The sequence below is a fragment of the Callorhinus ursinus genome, unplaced genomic scaffold (genome assembly GCF_003265705.2).
Source record: "Callorhinus ursinus isolate GAN/ISIS: 27379988/994484 unplaced genomic scaffold, GSC_fseal_2.0 scaffold147, whole genome shotgun sequence".
Classification (NCBI taxonomy): Eukaryota; Metazoa; Chordata; class Mammalia; order Carnivora; family Otariidae; genus Callorhinus; species Callorhinus ursinus.
Genome location: NW_027397209.1, coordinates 81,119 through 103,576, shown reverse-complemented (window position 1 = coordinate 103,576; position 22,458 = coordinate 81,119). Strand labels below are relative to the sequence as shown.

At 48.5% G+C, this 22,458-nt stretch overlaps 1 protein-coding gene across 1 annotated transcript; it reads right to left on the bottom strand.

Moving 5' to 3' along the window:
* Positions 1-6,416: 6,416 nt before the first annotated feature.
* On the bottom strand, positions 6,417-15,911 carry LOC141371966 (protein GPR15LG-like). The gene is made up of 4 exons (XM_073890390.1): positions 15,754-15,911; positions 13,998-14,087; positions 8,175-8,228; positions 6,417-7,273 (listed from the first exon to the last, which is right to left on the bottom strand). Exons 1-4 carry the CDS (start codon positions 15,821-15,823, stop codon positions 7,188-7,190), a joined length of 300 nt encoding a protein of 99 aa, XP_073746491.1. The 5' UTR covers positions 15,824-15,911; the 3' UTR covers positions 6,417-7,187.
* Positions 15,912-22,458: the final 6,547 nt, after the last annotated feature.

The window sequence follows — 22,458 nt, the reverse complement described above, 5'->3', positions numbered from 1 at the left end:
ACATATGGACTGCCCCCGGGAGGGGTGAGCTCCCTATCCCCGAAGGATATTTAGTCAAAGCAAGGTGCTGCTATGGGGGCCCTGGATGCTAAAAAGTAGGAGAAGCAGGTAAGCTTAGAAACCTTCTTGGTGGTTGGTAGATTTCCCTGGACTGGACCCTCATTCTCTTGCTCTGATATTGGAGTTTGGTTGAATGGAGAAGCATCCTGGTCCCTTCTACTCACAGGGGGCACAAGGAGGTCACTTCAGGCCCAAGCTTGATCATGTCCCAGGATGGTCTTGGAAGGGTGTGTTCACAGACCGAGGAGACCCTTTGTGTGCCTCCTGGAGAGGCCTCCCTGCCTGGGGTCTTGATATTCCTCCGCGGGGGCCTTCATCAGAGCAGAACGTCACCTATGCCCCTGGGCCAGCCCTCCCTGATCTACTGTTAGCAAGAGATAGAGATTATTTGAGAGAGAGCACGCATGTGTGGGCAAGCTGGGGGAGAGGCAGACTGAGATGAGCAGACTTCCTGCTGAACATGGAGCCGACTGCTACCTGGGTCTCCATCTCAGGACCCTGAGATCAGGACCCTGAAATCACAGCCTGAGCCAAAACCAAGAGTCAGATGCTTAACTAACTGAGCCACCCAGGTGACCCTGGAAAATGCACATTAAATTGCACAGACATTTCTGTATCTTTCTGTCACAAAAGGCTGGGACAAGGCCAAAGCAAGTTTCCACAGGTCTCCATAGAGATAAGGAGACTGAGGCTTTCTGTGGATCACTCAGTGTGCTGGAGGCAGCAACGGTGTCCTGGGGCAAACATCTTGCCAGTGGGCTGAGCTTTCCCTGTGTCCTGTCTGCCTACTTCCTTATCACTTGACTTCTCTGGCCTCAGTTCAGTCAACAGACTTGCACTGGAGAGGGATACTGAAGGAGTACCCCCACATGCCGTGTGTGTGTGTGTGTGTGTGTGTGTATGTGTGTGTGTTGTCACCTCTATTATCTCGTGTGAGCAGTATGATCTCTTCTGATGCGATTGTCTCTGCTTTGGAAAAGAAGAAGTAAAGCACAGAGAGGGTAAGTCACTTGTCCAGCTTCACACAGCCAGTGAGGGACAGAGCCTAGAGTCACATCCAGTTTGGGTCTGCTGCATAAAAAGTTGAAACTTTTGGTGGCAGAGGGAGATGACCATGAAGCTACTGAAGCTTCAGGGCCTGGGACCCTGGCTGACACGTCTCTTCTGTAGCCTTAATTTTATTTGCAGTTTATATATATATATTTTTTTCCTTAAAGGGGCCATCCCCCTTCAATTGTACAGGCTCAGATCTGCTAGAATGACTAGCTGTCCTGGTTTGCCTGGGGGTTTCCAGGGATGTGGGACATTCAGTGCTAAAACTAGGAAGGTCTGGGGTAAACTGGGACAAGCGGGCCACTGTAGATCTATCCCTGTCCACAAAGCATTTGAGAACCCGGGAGAACAGCAGTTCTTCGCGGAGATTCTCACCATGGTCTTGACCTTTAGCGCGGAGGAATGAGAGGCTCTGTGGAGGGCTCAGTGTATCATAAGCTGGGAAGGGCTCACCTCCTGTGAGACACAGAGCTTGGCCCTCACCTGCAGACCCTGGGCAGCCTCAGACACATGTCAGCCTATCCTCCACATGTCTATTACCCCTGCAGGGTGACAAGCCCCCTCTTCTAAGGCCTCCTAGAGCCATGGCACCTGTAGTGAAACACCAAATCAGTTTCACCTCTCGGTCAGGTCTGACAGCGTTTCCTCACGTAGACTGACAACAGCTGGTCCAGCTGTCAGTACGTGGGAATTCAAGTGTCAGCTGCCAGCCTGGCATGTGAGTGTGTTCTTCCTCCAGCTGCCACCACACCAACTCAAGCTCTCAGAACCTCTTTGCCCCTGTCTGATCTACCTGAATGTGCTAACCCATGGTGCCTTGCTTGCTCATGCACACACTTAGACAGCTGCACACACACACACAAGTTCTGGTCCCATTTGCACACTCATGCATGTAGACCATCTATGTGTGAATCCGTTCCCATCTCCTTGTGTAAACATGCATGCCCAGCACATGCACACCTGCACCAGGAGAAGTAGGGCAAGGAGCTCTCCAGGCCCCTAGTGCTGAGGATGTGGGGAACAGCAGGTGCCTGCTATTCAGGCTCATCTTCCTAAGGACCCTGACCCGGGAGGAGGAAAGGACAGGTCTCCAGCACTCTGATTCTGCCCTAGCTGTCTGAGATAAGACCATCTTGCAGACTGACCTCTGCCCCAGTACTGGGCATCCTGAACTGTTCTGTCCAGTTGCTGAGTTCCAGAACAACTGTTCGTGAGAGAGCAGCCCTTGTCCAGGGTGGGATTTGGTACAGAGCATGAAGGCATAGGGTCAGGGGAATCCCAGTAGGGCTGGATGTACACTCTCTGGACGTGACTGTGAGGCCCATTTATCCCAGCCCAGGTAAGGTCCGGACGACTGTCCTCTGTGGTTGTGGGCCTCAGGGTATACCCACCTGGCTGGAAGTTGGGAATCTCTTGCCACAGCAGTGGGCTCTGGGGTTAGTGGCTAAGGGGCCTGGGAGCCTGGGACACCATCTACTCTGAAATGTGGCCTTCCCTGTCCCCTTGCTCTGTCCAGGCCAGGTGTAGGGTGGCTGTCTCTGTTTCCTCTGACATGTAGATGGGATTCCTCCCCTATCTGTCTAAGGCGCTGCCTGTCCCCCTAACCGAGGTACTAGGCACGAGTCTGGGGCTGACAACTGTTTTCCAGTACCCATCTAGTTGGCACTAGTACCCACTTGTTCGGACTCCTGGGTTGTGATGCTGGCTCTTGGTCAGTGACACTCGGCAGAAGCTCCAACCCGATGTTGCCTGTCTTCACCCCATAGTACTCTCCTTTGTCATCCAGCCTGCCTCCTGGCTGAGTCTAGGTAGGGGACACAGCAAAGAATGTCTTCTCCTCCAGAAGGGTTTTTTCCTCGGGCATCTTCTGTCCCCAAGTGAAAGTGGTCCCTGATTGGGACATTGACAGGGTCTTTAAAAGACTTTAGTGCTTCAATCTGTCTGCTTTGGTATCTCCTGCCGAGTGAACCATTTAGGGCAGAGACCATGTCATGCATAGGTTTCTTCAGTATCTACATAGGGCTTGTCACATAGTAGGTCCTCAGTGGGTAGTTGTTGACCAGCTGAAGGTGTAACTGAATAAATGAATGCATGAAGAGGTCCCTGATGATGTCATGAGTCTTGCTTCCTGGTCCTAGTCAGCAACTAATCCTCTGCATGCCTTTGACATGCTTCCTCCCCACTCCATCCTTCCTTAAGCTGAGAGACTGGAGTAGCCAAGGGCCATCCACTGAAATGCCTGCTGAGCCAGGCAGGAGGCTAGTGTGTGTCAAGAGGCTGAGTGACAGGCAGCAGGGAGTGGTGGAGACTGCCGCACATGGATACATGTTCATATCCACAGTGTCTCGAAACACTGAGTACAACAAGCAAAATGGCTGCCTTTTGATCTGGAAAAGAACCTATTTTTCTGTTCTGCTCTCTTGTGACTTGACACCTCCCATCTTCTGGTTCACACTTTGCAAATCCTGAGGGGCAGTGCAGTTTGGCAGACTAAACAACCCATGAGCCAAAGATCTTTTCCAGAGATGGAGCTGTTGATAACAAGTCTGCCAGATGCCTCTGGACCTGTCCACGTGGTACAAGGCTGTTAGTAAACAGGCAAGGTCCAGCCACTGCTTGGGGCAGCAGACTAGAACCCTGGACACATTCCTACCCTAGAAGTTTTATGATGCTTCCAAGGCGGGGGAAAAGGGCTGTGGAGTCAGTCAGGGGAGTCATGTGGGGGGTTCTTATGTGACCATTATCCAGCCAGGGCATGGCCTCTGCAGTGTACCAGAAAGTTGTCTATTCTGCCCAGTTTGCCCAGAAATCAGCTCGGAGCTGAGTCAGCAGAACAGGTGAGCACGCAGCGCTGTAGAGTGCATGTGGATAGCTGGGGATGAAATCAGTCCAGGAGGGCCCAATCCTGAATGGCGGTGGGGACGGGGGAGAGACCTGGATCCGTCTAGTTTGGTGGAAGCGGATCTGTGACCACAATTCGGCTTCTATTTCAGAGCCAGGCACTTCTCGTTTTATTAGTCTCCCCAGTAGCCCACTGGCAGTCAGGCAGTGAGCCTCATTTTACAGGTGGGGAATCTGGGGCTCCAGGAGGTCACCTGACCTCCCCGATATCACCCAGTAGGCACCTGACAGGCCCCTCATTTGAACCCACATCTGTGAAGCCTGTGCTCTGTCACCTACGCCACGTGTCCCACGCAGCCAGGGTGTTGCCATGGGGACCGTATACTTTCCCTAGTGACACCAGAGCCAGCTGCCACCCGGTCTAGGTTCTTCAGGGAGTCAATTAAGGGCAAACTACGAGTTCAAGTTTTATAAATTCAAGTCACTTCTAGATGTATGGAATCCTCATGGGATCCTCAGTAGCCTTGAATAAACTTATGCATCGGACGTTCCCTGTAGACCCAATCTACCCTTCGAGGGTAAAGTTCTTCCACCAAATTTAAAAGCTCGTGTTGCAACTTCTGGAGGTGACATTCCACAGGGGAGAGAGTGGGAAGGAAAGGTTTTGGCCTTTGGCCAGCCTCCAGCTCTGCATGGGAATCTCTGCTTGGGAGCGGGTCTCAGGCTTTCCCTCACTTCCCAGAGGGAAGAGAGATGGGGCGGGGTTGGGGGGCAGGCAGGAGCAGGGTCCTCGGCTCCCTTTTGTGCCTCCCACCTTTGGCCTGGGCTGCTCCGAGGGGCTGGTGTCCCTGGAAGGTCCCTTTGCATCATTGCCTGTCCTACCTGAGGCTGGTCCCCCGTAGCCAGGGGCTGCGAGCTGCAGGGACTGCATTCCTGCCCCACAGACAGCCTCCTCCTTTTCCCAACGGCTGGCTGTGTCCTTTTATTTGTGTATATTAAGTGACAGGTCTTTCCTGCCCACAAAGAAGCTGAGGCTCCTGCTTTCCTGAGCATAAGGCTAGACGTGGTTCAGTGGTCGGACACACAGCCTCTGAATTGTTCTTCCTGGCTGACCCTCAAGCACGCATGTTTAGTTAGGTGTGAGTGTTTTCTTTGCCTTTTCTGTCTGTGTGTTGCAGGGTGGGGTGGAAGGAGAAGTACTGGGGACGAGGATGTGGAATACTCAGCGGTCCCGCTGCTGGTCATGCTGCCCCTTGCCGAGGGAGTTCCTGGTGAGGGTCTGACCCAGCACGGGAATGTTCACCGTGGACCTGTCTCCATAGTCCACCCAGCCACCGAGTCTCTAAGGCCACTCCACTGCTGCTCAGAACCCCTCTAATTCCTCTCCTCTGTGCCTTGCCCATGGCTCTGCCTTAGTTCTAGCTCATTCCATCTCCTCCTCGTGGCCCTTCCTATCTGCATTCCCTCCTGCTTGCAAATATGTCTTCTCCAGCTGGAACTCTCCCCTAACTCAGCTCAAGCGTCAGCTCATCTTTTCCCTCCCTCTCCTGTGTCTGGCCCTCTGTTTCTGCCCTGGTGCTCACACCCCGGTGCTTCTTAGCCCTCAGGGACCGCATTTGTACATGTCTGAGCCTCAGAACCTAGCACTGTCTGACCACCGTCCTCCCCCTGGGAGTGGGTGAGTGAGTGAACGAGCCAGCCCATGAACGCAGCCTCTGAATGGAAGTGGAAGATTTGGCCGACAACAAGGTAAGGGCTCTGGCTGGCCCTGGGACTGCTGTCCCCAAAGCCCCGTGCCAGAGAACCTCTGCCCACCAGCCTTGCTCCTGGTTGGCCTGGCACTCGCAGACACGGTGCTGGGGGCGGCGTGGGGAGGGGCTTCTCACCTTGCTGGGAGAATCAGCTAAGAAGGTAGCTTTACAGAGAGATAAGCCTCTTAGACCTGGGCCATCTGTTGCCTCTGAGCCACAGCCCCGCAGCCCTGGCTCATCGTGGGCAGAAGCTCAGCCCCGGGGGGAGGGCAGGGAAGACAGGGACTTCTTGAACCGAGCCCCTCTGTGTGCCCTTTGTGGGCCCTTTACATCCATTTGTGTGCGGGAGCCCCATGTCAGCCCTCTGAATGGGTCCTGGGCTCTGCATTTTATAGAAAAGGTAACTGACTTGCCCAGGTCACACAGAAAATCCCGGGTAGGCCTGGGACTTGAGTCCTGGTGTGTCGGACCAGGACCTTTGCTATTATTGTTAGTAGTGCCCAGATCCCCTTCTCAGAGTTAGATTTTGCTGTGATGAAGGGCAGCCTGCAGCAGGGGCTTCGGGGCACGGGTCTCCTCTAGCAGAAAGTTGTGGCTCAGACCCCCATTGCTGACTTTCTCAAACTGGGATGTGCCACACATTTTGTGTATCTTCTTATTTATTATTTGTGTGCTTGAGTGTTCTTTCCAGCAGACCCACATCAGGAAGTTAGGAAGGGGTTCCTTCAGGGACCATCAGACATGGAACGGTTAGAGGTTCTGTGTATCTCGGGACAACTGAGCCTCTACAGACTTGGTCGCTGCTCTTGGGGGCCTGTTATCCTGCACCCTAGTAGGCTCGGAAGTGTCTGGACTTGCAGCTGCCACATGTTACAGTGGAATTTTGACCGTCAGCACTGTAGGGGTCAGGTGGGAACTGAGACTAGTGGGCTGAGCCTGAATAATTCTGAAAGTTGGTGGCACGATTGGGACTGGCATCTGGAATTCCAGAACTTTCTCAGGGCCCTTCCTGCCCAAGGTGAAGCCCTCCAACCTCCCAGTTCATTGCCATGAAGGTTGAAAAGGGTAGTGAAACCCACTGATGCCAGGGTTTTCCCTGGAGGGTTTTTTCTCTCTGAACTTTACATCTCTGAAGTCAGCATGAACCCAGAGAAGCTAACTTACTTGTTCAAGGCCCCACAGCAAGACAGGCATTCCAGAGTTTTGACCTTTGTATTCATGTTGTGGTTTTCAGAAAATTCTGGTTCAGGCTTTTCTAAAAGGCAGAATGAGCACAGTCAACACGGCGGGCAAGAAATGTTGTGTCTTTTAAGAGAAGAGACTCATGGTTCATGGACAGAAGCTTCCATGGGCCAAAGCTCTTGACATCTTTGCCATCACCCCCAGCTTCAAGAGGAGCATCCTGGCAGAACCTGAGACTTCTGGATGCCTCGGGCACTGGGCATGAGGGTCTCAGCTGTGTGCAGCCTTGTCTGGAGAGTATTAAACTTGAGGGAGAGCCCCAGGTACCACCCAAATGCGGGACTCTGGCTTGAACTTACACAGTCTGCAGATCTTCACATGGCGCCCTGGGAAGGGGCAGACAAGACAAGAGCCAGAGGGGCAGGCAGAGTGGGGGTGGAGAATGGAGAGAACACAATTAAGGTTCATTTCTAGGCACAAAGAGTTTTTAAAAATCAAGGCGAGAATCAGAGCTTATCTCCTTCCTGGAGACCCAGAAGGAGACCTTTCATGGCAAACATGATTGGCTCAGTTTATTTTAGTCCCATCAGGAAGAAATCTGATTTACCGGCAGAAGATGGAGGGAAGGTGGCTTATGCCCTAAACTAGCTCTGTCAAGAGCACAGTCCACTAAATTTGAGGGGTTTGGGAGGCCTGTTTTTGATGGCTACGGTAGGAGGGTCTGCCCACATGTCCTCGCAGACCCTCAGACCCCTCGGGCTGTCTCCTCCCAGAGAGCATGTTGCAGACAATGTGTGTCTCAAAGCTATGTTTACATCTTGACAGATCAGTCCCACTTATGGGAGGAATAATCCACAAGAAAAAACCCTGCATGCATCAAACTGTTCTTTATAGTTTGGTTTTGGATACCAGAAACAAATTTCTGAAAACAAGCTGAATATTCTATGGTGGAGAAATAGTAAGTTAATAATGGTATCTTATGATGGAAAATGGTTAGCAGTGATAAAACCTGTGATTATGAAGACTAGGTAGCAACAGGAAGAAAAATACTCAGGGTGTAATGTTAATTTTAACATAAAAAATGAGATACAATAAAAATAAAACATGGCTGCATTAAAAAAAAGAAACACAAATGAATGGGGAGAGTTACTAAATTGCTGTGATGAGATTACTCTTTTTTTCTCCTTCTGTTTCCAGATTATTACTATGTGCAAGGTGGTGTGAGAGTTGACAACGCAGAATCTGGAACGAGAGTGTTTGGATTCAAAGCCCAACTCTACCACTTACCAGCTGGGTGACCTTCAACCAGTGACTTAACCTCTCTGTGCTTTGGCTCCTCATCTGTAAAAATGGGGGCAGTATTAGTATCTAACTCTTAAGATTATTGTTGAGTTAGCAGATATAAGTGCTATACAATAATTGCTGTATAACAACTGGCTATAAAATTAAATTTAATTATCATAACTTATTAATGGCCTCATGTCTTAATCATAAATCAGTGCTAGTATTGGTGTGGCTTTTTTCTTCCTATTTGAAAGTGCTTTCATCTTCCAAATAGAATTGTCACAGTAGTATACAGTATAAAGTACTCTTTTCTATTAATATCATGTTGCAAGCTTTTTTCATCAGTGTTTCTGATGAAGGACCATGATTTCCTCAACCCTGCTTCCACCCCCTGTCTGCGCCCCTCAGATCCCTAAGACTCTCTTCTCTGGCTCCTACAACAAATACAGCAGTTGACTTATTGCAAATATAGTTGCAATTCTCCACCCTGTTTTTTTTTTCCCCTTTAAATTTTTTAATTGTTATGTTAATCACCATACATTACATCATTAGTTTTTGATGTAGTGTTCCATGATTCATTGTTTGTGCATAACACCCAGTGCTCCACGCAGAACGTGCCCTCTTTAATACCCACCACCAGGCTAACCCATCCCCCCACCCCCCTCCCCTCTAGAACCCTCAGTTTGTTTTTCAGAGTCCATCGTCTCTCATGGTTCCTCTCCCCCTCCGATTTCCCCCCCTTCATTCTTCGCCTCCTGCTATCTTCTTTTTTTTTCTTAACATATATTGCATTATTTATTTCAGAGATACAGATCTGTGATTCAACAGTCTTGCACAATTCACAGCGCTCACCATAGCACATACCCTCCCCAACGTCTATCACCCAGCCACCCCATCCCTCCCACCCCACCCCCACTCCAGCAACCCTCAGTTTGTTTCCTGAGATTAAGAATTCCTCATATCAGTGAGGTCATATGATACATGTCTTTCTCTGATTGACTTATTTCGCTCAGCATAACACCTTCCAGTTCCATCCACGTCGTTGCAAATGGCAAGATCTTATTCCTTTTGATGGCTGCCTAATATTCCATTGTGTATATATACCATATTTTCTTTATCCATTCATCTGCCGATGGATGGCTCTTTCCACAGTTTGGCTATTGTGGACATTGCTGCTATGAACATCGGGGTGCATGTACCCCTGCGGATCCCTACATTTATATCTTTGGGGTAAATACTCAGTAGTGCAATTGCTGGGTCATAGGGTAGCTCTATTTACAACTGTTTGAGGAACCTCCATACTGTTTTCCAGAGTGGCTGCACCAGCTTGCATTCCCACCAACAGTGTAGGAGGGTTCCCCTTTCTCCGCATCCCCGCCAACATCTGTCATTTCCTGACTTGTTAATTTTAGCCATTCTGACTGGTGTGGGGTGGTATCTCATTGAGGTTTTGATTTGGATTTCCCCGACGCCGAGTGATGTTGAGCACTTTTTCATGTGTCTGTTGGCCATTTGGATGTCTTCTTTTCTCCACCCTGTTTTTGCAATGCAAATTTGTAGCTGCTCCCACCAAGATATGGGGTCTATTTCTCTGCTCCTTCAATCTGGGCTGTCCTGGTGACTTGCTTTGGCCAATTGAATGCCGTGGAGATAAAGGTGGGCCAGTTCTGAGGCCTTGAGAGGCCTTGGGTGCTCTCACTCACATAGGTGGAACCCTGCAGCTTCTGTGAACAAGTTTGGGCTAGCCTGTTGGAGGACAAGAGACCAGGTGGAAGAGGGTCCAGGTGCCTGACTGAGACCATCCCAGCCTTGCAGATCACTGACCCCTAAACATGTGAGAGAGCCCAGCCAAGATCAGCAGAGTGGTGTATCCAACCCTTGGAAGAATGAATAAGCCCAGCTAATAGTTGAAGAACTGCTCAGCTGACCTGTCGATTCATGGCAAATAAGAAATACATGTTGCTTAGGGTCACTGAAGTTGGGAGTGGTTTTTTTTTTTTTGTTGTTGTTGTTGTTTTTAAAGATTTTATTTATTTATTTGAGAGAGAGAATGAGATAGAGAGAGAGCATGAGAGGGGAGAGGGTCAGAGGGAGCCGACTCCCCGCTGAGCAGGGAGCCCGATGTGGGGCTCGATCCCGGGACTCCAGGATTATGACCTGTGCCGAAGGCAGTCGCTTAACCAACTGAGCCACCCAGGCGCCCTGTTTTGTTTTGTTTTTAAGATTTTATTTATTTGAGGGAGAGATAGTGAGAGAGAGCATGAGCAAGGGTTGGGGCCAGTGGGAGAGGGAGAAGCTGGCTCCCCACTGAGCAGGGAGCCCCATGCGGGGCTTGATCCTAAGACTTGGAAATCATGACCTGAGCCGAAGGCAGACACTTAACCCACTGAGCCACCCAGGCGCTCTGGGAGTGTTTTGTTATGCAGCTATGGCTAATGAATATAATCCCAAGGAGTGAGGCTACTGATATGAGAGCCTCTGACTGATTGACCCACTGGACAGGATGGACGGGGCACCCTCTTCACCTCCTCCCTTCCACGGTCCATGATACTGGCTCTATCCACCCAGGTGTCACCCAAAGTTGCCACAACGCTCAAGTCATCACACTGGTGGTCCTCAATGGGTAATCTTTGTCTCTGTGGTTTGGGCCCCTTCCAGAAGACGAGGACAACCCCATGGTAGGGGAGAAATCTCTCTGGGCCCCTTCCACCCCGTCTCCCACTCTGGGTCAAGTAATTTTGTTTGTCTTCAAAATAGGGAGGGTGGCGTGCAGCTCTTGGGTCCCAGGCAGTCTGTGGGAGGGGCAGGTACACGCTCAGGCTCCAGGGGTCTTCTAAAAAGACCTCCCAGCCTTCCCCAGAGCTTCCTTACCAACCACCTCAGGACACTTGGATGGAAGGTGACATGACAAAGGCCCCAGGTGGGTCCTAAACAACTGTCATTCTGCCCCCTGCCTCACCCTGATGCCCCTCAAGTGCGAACAGAGTTCACAAATTGAACACTCCATTAAAAAAATAATGCTGCTATAAAAAGAAAAAAAATGCTGCTGTGACATGTTGCTATAGAGATTTATACACACTTTTCAGATACTTTGGAAAAGTTTTTTTTTTTTTAGCAAATTGGTAAATGTGGTAAATTCAGCAAATTGGCCATTCATTCAGCCCATTGATTTTTGGGTGTTGGTTTTGTGGAACTGACCCAGAGTCCTGTGCCTGCCACTTTCCGTCATGCCCACGGGCCTAGCACTGCACTTGCATACGAAGCTAGGCTCCGGAAAGACATGTGAGATTCAAGAGTCGTCGTGCTGGTGTATGTGTGTCGTAGCTGAGTGTGTCAGCTCGGGGACATCCTCTAGGTACACTCGGTTATTTTCTCTTTGGACAGACAGGTGTACAGACGCTCTTATATATCAGGGAACCTGAGTACAGAGGCCAAATTCCCCGAGCTTGGCACCCCCAGCCCCTCTGCTGTTGATTACGTGGCATTGAGTAAGTCCCAAGATCAGGCCGGGGAAAATGGCGGGTGGAACCACCAAGCTTGGGCTTAGGCTTTGGTTTTCAGCGTGGAAGTCACTGGCCTCCTGCTTCAGGTGCGCTGGCAGGGCTCTGCCTTCCTCCATAGCAAGAGCAGCATGTGTTTATGGGGTACTCGGTGCCAGGCTAACACCTGGCTTTATAGTCACGACCTTGCCAGAGCCTGGCATGGTAGATTCTAGTATCATACCCTTTCACAGGTGAGGAGACTGAGGCTTAGCAGAGCTGGGTGACCTGCTCAAGAGCACGCAGCTAGCAGGTGGTGGAGCTGGGATTCCAACCCAGAAGGTGCTCTGCTTTGGGGAAATCTGAGGTCTTGGGCATGCACGTGTCTTCCTAAGCTCGCCACAGGAAACCTGCTCTCTATGCAGGAGGCAGTTTGTTGCAGTGGAAAGAGGTGGACAGATCCGAGCTCCTGGCTCTGCGTCAGAGTCTTTCTGAGCCTCAGTTTCCTAATCTGTAAAATGGGGACAATGTTTCCCTGGAGGTGGTTCCAAGGATTTAAATGAGATTATATAATAAGGACCCAATAAAAAGGTTTGTTTTGCTCTTTTCGTTCAAAGTTATTTGCAAGTTTCTGCAATTGAATTAAAATAGATATATATATAATAAAATTTAAAATATATATATGTGTGTACACACACACACACACACACACACACACACACACACACTAAAGGAAATCTGGGGTCAACATGGAAGTCTCGCACCTAGATTATTTTAAAGTGTTGAGTGACTAACGAAACAGCTGCCTTTGTACTGTGCACAAGGAGTTAACCTGGCTGTGTTTCCTAGGAACTGTGTGTGTGCGTGCACATGTGTGCGTGTGTGTGTGTATGTGTGCACATGTGTGTGCACATCCTTAACTTCTTTTTACTGCCTGTGAGTGAGTCCATCCTGGGGAAGGGTTTGTGGATAAACTCACTCAGCAGGGAGGGACTCTACCTCTCTCTGCCTACAGTTTTGCCTTATTTATTTCATGGAAACACTGCCCCTCCTCCATGGGGCTGGGGTCTCAGCAGGGAGCAGAGCTCCAGTCAGTCAGTCAGTGACTTACTCTCACCTGTCCTGGGCGGGTGCTTCGCACCTGGGTCCAGTGTGTGAGAACTGGTTATTTTTATCCTGCCCCAGCTGGATGTGATGCCAGTTTGGAAGGAGGGGCTGTTAGCTTCTCCAGAGAAGAGGCCTGAGGCTAAGCTGTGCTGTCTCCCTCCCTTCCTCTCCTTCATACCCAAGCTCCCCTGGCACAGGACTCCAGTAGTTGGCTGGGGGGCAGGTTGGAGGCTCTGACTCTGGTCGTGGGCTCCCTGCACCATGGTCCCAGAGGAGCCAGCATGGCTGGGGCCTTCTCAGACCCCTGGGAGGGGCCTTAGGCTGCAGACAGTGGGGGGCAGGGGCCCTGGATTAGTATCAGGCCTGCTGGCTCAAGGCTCAGCAGCTTTCCCCAGGGGGTCTGCCTGCCCCAGGCTGTAGGGCCCTCCTACCAAAGGCGAGTAAAAGTGTAGGAATGCTAACTTCACACCTGGGCCAGGCAATTCTCATGCTCCAGCAGGCCCCCAGCCTAGGTCAGTGCTGGGAACTGGGGGCGTGCAGCCCCCCTTGAGCCTGTCTCCCTCAGCATCCAGTGCCCCCATTCCGCCCAGGCCTTGTGGGAGAGGGCAGTCTTGTTCCTCCAGGTCTCACCCTGGTATGGAGCCCAGCTCTCCTCCTCCAGCCGGGCTACTGGGACTCGTGCTGACTGCCTGCATCCTGGGACTCTCTGAACCTGTGAGTTCCATCCCTGTATTGGTCCCCTTTCCTCATGTGCCAACTCACGAGGCCAGTCCTGCCTTGGTTAGTAGCTTCCGTGAACACCTCCCGATGACTCACCAGCCTCTCTGTCTTCCATGGCCCCCTCTTGCCCATCTCAGGCCCCTACGCCTGCTGCTTCCCCTGCCCGAACCCTCCCCTCCACATTCCTCCTTCTGGCTCCTTGCCTTTCTTCAGGTCTCAAATGTGGCCTCCCCCGACGCCTCCCACCCAGGGTAGGGGGTGTTCCCAGTAACATTTTCAAATCTCATTCTGTTCTTTCTCTCGACAGAAAGTATTTGGTTTAAAATGATTACTTCTTTGACTTTGTTTTGGGGGGGAGGGGCCGGTTCCCCCCATTAGACTGGAAGTTCCATGAGGCCAAGGTCACATCTGCTGTGGCCCCTCCGTGTCAGGCACGGCTGGGGGCTGACCCGCATATACCACCTGTCCCACGGCCCCCCCAGAACGTCTTCTTACCATCTGGACAGGGTGCGGTGCTTACCTTTCTGGGTCGTCAGGGCAGGGCTAGGAACTCGGGAACAGCAGAGCCTGCGTTTCCTGGGCTTGCTAAGATGACTAGAATTCTTTCTCCCTGAGGGTGGACACAGAGGGGCAGAGACCCTTCCTTAGCAAGTCTGGGGACACCATGGGGTTGGGTCTGTGAAGGAATGACTTGAATGAGCCTCTGCTCCCAGGATGCTGGGGTCAGGAGTATTTATTCAAGGAAACTCAGCATGCGCCAGGCTAGGGGAGAGCTGGGCGGAGGTGGGGGGTAGGGGGAAGGGTGGGCCTGGAGGTGATTTTTTTTTTTCCAGAAATAACAAAGTTAGTGTGGGCAGATCCTGTCTTCCTCACGTTCCTTCCTCCAAAATACAGCACCGTCACTCAAAGTGTCTATGCCTGTTGACCTAGTAATCTCCCTTTGGCAATCTAGCCTAAGGAAATAATCTTAAATACAAGACGTGTTTTATATACACATATGCTTTTTTACTACATGCTTAAAATAGCGCAACGTTGTGAACCATCTAAATGTCTAAGCATGAAATTCATCATAGCACATTCACTTGATGGCAAGTTATATCTCAAAATATTACTTAAAATATTACTAAAATAACACTACGTTGAAGCCTATGCCAGGGACATTCCTAAATGGATTGGAAACTTTATGCAGAAAAGTATTTATCTTCAATGAGTTGTCATTAAGGTAATAGTGGCAACCTCTCACAATGTCCCCAAATTAGAGGTCTGACAGATTGCGCTGCTTTGGACTGTGTTGATGAGGAATTCTAATCACTGTTTTCCATATTACATATGCAGCAAATGTTCATGACAGAAACTTTAGAAAACAAATACTTCCTATAATCTTACAGCTCAGAGATGATTGCTGTTGACATTCTGGTGTAAATGCTTCCAGGATAATTTCAGTCATAAGTATTTTTGGTGATTATAATAATACAGTGATAAACAAAGAGATACAACATTGAACATATAGAGATATATTAATTTCAAAAAAATGCTTGCCTGCAATATAAAAAGAAATAAAATGTTGAACATGGTTATTCTTGAGTCATGAAAGTACAGGTGTTTTTCGCCCCACCTATGTCCATATCTCCCACTCCAATAAATGTTAAAATCACCATAATTGCTAAAAATAATAATAGCAATAATAATAATAAATGGGCAATGTCTAGAGGGGTAGGCAAGAGAAAAAGCTCAAAATAGCTACTTGAAACAATAAAGGCAGAAGAGCTAAATACTCATATCCACAGAGGTGCAAGGAATATCTCCCCTATTTGCAAACACACACATGCTAACCCGGTCTGCTGCATTGGCTGCACGTGGTTGCTGCACATAAGATCTGGGGATGTTCAGACTCAGTCTACTAATTCATTCATTCATTTACTCAACGCAAATGTACTGTCCTGCAAGCATGATACACCTACACGAGAGTGGCTCCAGCGTTTCTAGCTTGGTAGGATTCAGGTGCACAAATCAATCTTGCCGGGAGGTTGTATGCTTGCGGTAAACACATCACTTTCTACATAGCTTGTGTGTGTGTTTAGGGGAGCTGGGGCTGTAGATGTAGATTGGGGGGTGCTGCCACTGTGGAAAGAGGTGCTACAGATTTAGGAGTGATAGCCTGTCTTCCCAGGCCCAGGACTGCCTCCTGGGGGTCCTGCCCTCCCACATTTCCTGATTCCAACCTTCCCAGGCCCTACATTCTCCTCGAGAGCCAGCACCCCGGGAGATGGCCCTACCTTCCACGAAGAAGATGGAGAAGCAGAGGAGCCAGATGCAGAGCAGCCTGGAGACGACTAGAAACCTCATGGTGGGGTGGCTGGAACCTCACGTCGTGGGGAGACAGCTGTGCCGCAAAGGTCCTCCTAGGGCCACCTCAGATGTTTATAGGGTGATACAGTAAGGTGTTTCCCAATGGGCAGGGCACCAGCAGCCTTGGAATTCTCATAAAGGGTAGAGTCAGCCGCTCCCAAGAGGAAAAAAACAGCTTTTCGAGAAGGTGAGAGTATTTAGTGAACTGTAGCACACAGAGCTATTAAATGCCCAGCCCTGGGAACTCCTGGCGCTAGCCTCGGTGGTCAGAGCAGGAAACTCCCATCAGGGAAGGGCCACTTCCTGGTGTTGAAGGTTAACTTTTAGTGTCAGTAATCATGCCATCAAACACAGATCTTCCTGCTCATTCCTAAGATGGGGCAGGGAGGGCCATAAAACCCTTTGAAAAGCCTCAGAGAAGAGTCTCAAGCAATCCATGAAATATAGGGAGCAGAGAGCCTGGAATCAGATGAACTGGGTTTGAGTTCTTGCTTTGCCATCTAACGGCAGTGTGACCTTGGACTTGTCATTAAATGCCTCTGAGTCGGCTTCCCATTTGTGAGATGGACACAAGCCTGAATGAGCACACATGTGTGAGGGGCCGCGGGTGACACGATGGATACTGATAGAGCTGTGAAGGAGGTGGGGCTGCAGCTGTACCTTAACAGATGTTTAGGATGAAATGAAAAGGTGCTTCAGGTATAGGATCAGCCTGAGCAAGTGTATGGAGGAAGGAAACATTTCACAAGGACAGGCATAGGGCAGAGTCCACCATCGTCACCTACTCACTGGACATATTCTGTGGGCTAGGTCGTGCACAGGGGATGCAGAAAGGCACTGTGCCTGGCCCCAGGGAGCCTCCGTTGGTGGAGGCAGCTGTGCAGATACACAGAATTTGTGTTTGCCCTTGTGGTATCATGTCCATCAGTCCTGCGCCCTAATGAGTGTGCCCTTCTAACCAACCTACTGGTTATCTGGTTTCCATTTTCCAAGGACACATGGGAAGATGCCAGTATCTGGTTCCACTGCCCAGGGTCTTGCTGGTTCCTGGCAGCCAATGCAGACATTCCCTGCTGCCCGAGACTGGCCAGTGGGGCGCTTCACTGGCCCTCCTCTCTGGCCAGAGATTAGAGACACGATTTAAACCACATGCTCAGATAGCTTGGTGAGCAAATGGGTAGTTGGGGATGTTTTCTGAAAGTCAGCTTTTATGCATTTACAAAAACTGTAAAGCAATCCACACAAAGAAACAGGTTGGGCCACTGGGCTTAAGGACCGTATGTTATGTCATGTGAGTCACCTGCCCAGCCCCTGCCTGATTCCCTTTCTAAGCTGTGTTCTGAGCAGGCAGTGGCTGTGCCAGAGGGTGTGGTCGGGAAAACCCTGGGGGGGCCGACCAGGGACAAGTCAGGGACTGGAGCCTAGGAGAGACTTCTGAGCAGCCACTGTGGGAAAGAGGGCTGGGAAGAAGGTGGGACTGGTCTTGAGGCTGCACTTGCCAGCCAGCACCCTGTTCTTACTCAGATTGCACGTTACAGGTCCATAAACTCCACACGGTTTTCTAAAGATGTTTCTTGAAATTAGAACTGCATCTGTGGTCCACATCAAGGACTATTACCACTATTTTATTTGTTTTTATGTGAGGTCATTTGGGGTGCCACCATCAAGTTCTCTGCACAACAGCCTACCTTTGGCTGCCACCCACCCATTACCTGTTGTTGTTGTAACAGGTAATTTTTGCTTTTGGCAAACTATCAGCAGAGGAGAAAAGAGCAACCTCCTGCTCAAGGGGGCAGGGATTCAGCCAAATCTTAAAGCTGAACTCTAATTGCTGAGCAATGGTGCAGACCTTAGACTCTCAGCCAGTAAAGAGGGAGATTTGTCTGGATCCACTGGACTTGGGTAATTCTGCCCGGCCTCTCAGCCCCGCAACTGTGGAGTCAGAAACAGATGTTAGATTCTCAACACAGCTTTTTTCTCACCACAGATCACAGATCAGGGCCAGAAGAACTGGCTATCTCCAGGGCTCTGTTCCTTATCCTCTCACACATAGAATTCACAGATTTGCAAGTGTTCCTGGGACCAATATGTTTAAACGGGAAGAATAGATTCAGATGTCAGAATTCCACCCTGCTTTGTAAATGCTTATGAAAACTTACTGAAGCAATCTGGGCCCCCCACTAAGTTAAATAACACAGGGCATAAAGTTCCACCTAACCCCCGCCCTTACCCAGAGACAATCACTGTTCACAAATTTTCACCTGCTTTTTTTAACATTTCAAAGATAGCTACCAACTTCCTACTTTAAAAAAGGAAGAAACACCTCTGGCTCTTTAGAATATTTGAAATCTCATGTTGAGTTGAGAGAGGTGAAAATGAGAAGCATTTTAATAGGAACACCTACCTGTTAGTTTTAAGCATATGCAGTTTGGGTACAAAAATAATAAGATTTGAGGCTTTGAATAATTTCTAAAGATGATTTTGAACACTTGGAAGCCTTCCTGAGAAGACTCCAAAGACACATCTAACACGCAGGGGAATTTACAAGGAAGAAAAAATTTTCAAGTCAAATTTGTGATTTCTATAGTCAATTAGGAAAATGCCTGAAGTGTCTCCACCCTTTACAGGTAGAACATTTTTGGCTGGAGTCCCCACACTTCATTCTTCACCTGTGTGACACTTTTCTTTCAAGGATGTTTTATGAACCCTCTAGTTGATCAGAAATGACTCTCCTTCCTTTATTTGCTTAGCAAACTGCAGATCAGTTTATAATGGAGAAGCCAGACACTGGAGTGATCCTTCAGTTGTCTTATTTAATCCTCCCACGCCCTAAGCTCAGGGAGGCAGGCATTGAATTTCCAGCTTGCAACAAGGGAAAGTGAGGTTTTCTTTCATCTCACAAAAAGACTTGTGGTAACTTCTCATCTGGAACCAGGTCTGCCTGACTCCAAAGCTGAGGTTCTTTTCTAACGCTGCTTCCATGAGAGCTCACAAGTAGCTGAAAATAACCCACGTTGGTATTTAGCTTACATGCCACCCTCAAATTGTACAATAAACCAATAGCTTCCTCTATGTTTTACAGTTGATCCGAACTTCCTTGTAAGCCTCCAGCTCCCTGGGTTTTGCCTGCCTCCTGCTACTGGAATAAGACTGGCAAATCCAGGGTCTGTCCCTTCCACCCCTGCTGTCACTGGTCCCCTGGGTTCTCACAGATGCTGTGCATCCTCCAACTGTCCCCTCCCCTTGGGTGTGGGCTGCCTACCCATAGCCATGGCTGGTGGGCTACCCTGCCTCACCATGGTGGCCAACAGCGGTCCCAGGCTCCTCCATGGAAGTCATGCTGGAAGGTCACCTTTTCCACACCACCAAGGCACCTGGGGAGACTTGCAGGCACTGCCTTCTTTTATCCAGTGGCCACTCATGTTGGTACTTGCATACTTAGGAAGCCACCATCTGATGGGAATAGTCCCTTGGCTGCCTTCCTGTCTCTGTCTCTCTGTGTCTCTGCAGCTCCTGGCCCTTTGCCCTCATCACCTCACCCCTACCCTGTGATTTCAGCCTGGAGTGGGGGACCCAGGATCCCCGTCTGCAATTTCCATCTTCCTCCCTCCCCTACACTCTAGCACCACAGGTTCCAGGCTCTCACCAGAGCTCTGCCACATTTTAGCTTGTGTGACCCTGGACAAATTGCTCAACTTCTCTGTTTCTCGGTTTTTCTCTTTCTCAGGAAAAGAGTAGCTGAAGCTGGAGAGAAACGTCCTTTTGATGAGAGGGTAATGCGAAAGTGTCATGCTATATGAAAACAGTTGTTAGATTAGATGGCCCATTGCCAGGAGAGGGGTGCATCGCATTCCTTCCCTTTGTCAACAGCATCCTGTCTCCAAAAAATACCTTCCTCTTGTGTTCAAGGATGTAGGATGCTTCTTTAATGCAGAACAATGGTTGCCTTTGGTTGTATTTCACGGCAAATTTTAAAAAAAGCACACTGAAATTCAGGTCGAAATGACTAACAACAACAGGCCCATGTATAAATGTGAAGTTTGACCAAGAGGGTTGAGGGCCGGGAGAGCAACTGCCAGAGACTTGGGCAGCGGCGGCGAAGATGAATGCCAATGTAGGCCACTTCTGCCTGTGCTTAGAGTTGGGGAACCGCAGGTCAAGCTGGATGGGCCCTGTTTGCCAGCGTCTGCTCTGTGCTTTGCAGGTTTGGCAGCAGGCTTCCCAGAAGAGAGGTGTCTCCTTTCCAGATCCTCAAACCCATGTCCAGCGATACGATAAGATGAAACAACATTAGAATAATTAGGATCCCAGAAGAAGAAGAAAGAGAGAGAGGGGCAGAAGGTATATTGGAGCAAATTATAGCAGAGAACTTCCCTAATGTGGGGAAGGAACCAGGCAGCAAAATGCAGGAGGCACAGAGAACCCCTCTCAAAATCAATAAAAATAGGTCAACACCCCGACATCTAATAGTAAAACTTATGAGTCTCAGAGACAAAGAGAAAATCTTGAAAGCAGCTCAGGAGAAGAGATATGTAAACTATAATGGTAGAAACATTAGATTGGCAACACACCTATCCACAGAGACCTGGCAGGCCAGAAGGGACTGGCATGATATCTTCAGAGCACTAAACGAGAAAAATATGCAGCCAAGAATACTATATCCAGCTAGGCTGTCATTGAAAATAGAAGGAGAGATAAAAAGCTTCCAGGACAAACAAAAACTAAAGGAATTTGCAAACACGAAACCAGCCCTACAAGAAATATTGAAAGGGGTCCTCTAAGCAAAGAGAGAGCCTAAAAGCAACATAGACCAGAAAGGAACACAGACAATATACAGTCACAGTCACCTTACAGGCAATACAATGGCACTAAATTCATATCTTTCAATAGTTACCCTGCATGTGAATGGGCTAAATGCCCCAATCAAAAGACACAGGCTATCAGACTGGATTAAAAAACCAGACCCATCCATATGCTGTCTGCAAGAGAGTCATTTTAGACCCAAAGACACCCCCACATTGAAAGTGAGGGGGTGGAAAACCATTTACTATGCTAATGGACACCAAAAGAAAGCTGGGGTGGCAATCCTTATATCAGACAAACTAGATTTTAAAACAAAGACTGTAATAAGAGATGAGGAAGGACACTATATCCTACTTAAAGGGTCTATCCAACAAGAAGATCTAACAATTGTAAAAATCTATGCCCCTAACATGCGAGCAGCCAATTATATAAGGCAATTAATAACAAAAGCAAAGAAACACATTAACAACAATACAATAATAGTGGGGGACTTTAACAACCCCCTCACTGAAATGGACAGATCATCTAAGCAAAAGATTAACAAGGATATAAGGACTTCAAATGACACACTGGACCAAATGGACTTCACAGACATATTCAGAACATTCCATCCCAAAGCAATGGAATACACATTCTTCTCTAGTGCCCATGGAACATTCTCCAGAATAGATCACATCCTAGGTCACAAATCAGGTTTCAACCGGTACAAAAAGACTGGGATTATTCCCTGCATATTTTCAGACCACAATGCTTTGAAACTAGAACTCAATCACATGGAGGCTAAAGAGCATCCTACTAAGGAATGAATGGGTCAACCAGGAAATTAAAGAATAATTTAAAAAATTCATGGAAACCAATGAAAATGAAAACACAACTGTTCAAAATCTTTGGGATACAGCAAAGGCAGTCCTAAGAGGAAAGTATATAGCAATATAAGCCTTTCTCAAGAAACAAGAAAGGTCTCAAATACACAACCTAACCCTACACCTAAGGGAGCTAGAGAAAAAACAGCAAATAAAGCCTAAACCCAGCAGGAGAAGAGAAATAATAAAGATCAGAGCAGAAATCAATGAAATAGAAATCAAAAGAAGAGTAGAAAAGATCAACAAAACTAGGAGCTGGTTCTTTGAAAGAATTAACAAGATTGATAAACCCCTGGCCAGACTTATCAAAAAGAAAAGAGAAATGACCCAAATCAACAAAATCATGAAGGAAAGAGGAGAGATCACAACCAACACCAAAGAAATACAAACAATTATAAGAACATATTTTGAGCAACTCTATGCCAGCAAATTAGATAACCTGGAAGAAATGGGTGCATTCCTAGAGATGTATCAACTACCAAAATTGAACCAGGAAGAAATAGAAAACCAGAACAGACCTATAACCACTAAGGAAATTGAAGCAGTCATCAAAAATCTCCCAACAAACAAAAGCCCAGGGCCAGATGGCTTCCCAGGGGAATTCTATGAAACATTTCAAGAAGAATTAATACCTATTCTCCTGAAACAGTTCCAAAAAATAGAAATGGAAGGAAAACTTCCAAACTCATTTTATGAGGCCAGCATTACCTTGATCCCAAAACCAGACAAAGACCCCATCAAAAAGGAGAATTACAGACCAATATTCTTGATGAACACAGATGCAAAAATTCTCACCAAAATACTAGCCAATAGGATCCAACAGTACATTAAAAGGATTATTCACCATGACCAAGTGGGATTTATCCCTGGGCTGCAAGGTTGGTTCAATATCCGTAAATCAATCAATGTGATACAATACATTAACAAAAGAAAGAACAAGAATCCTATGATCCTCTCAATAGATGC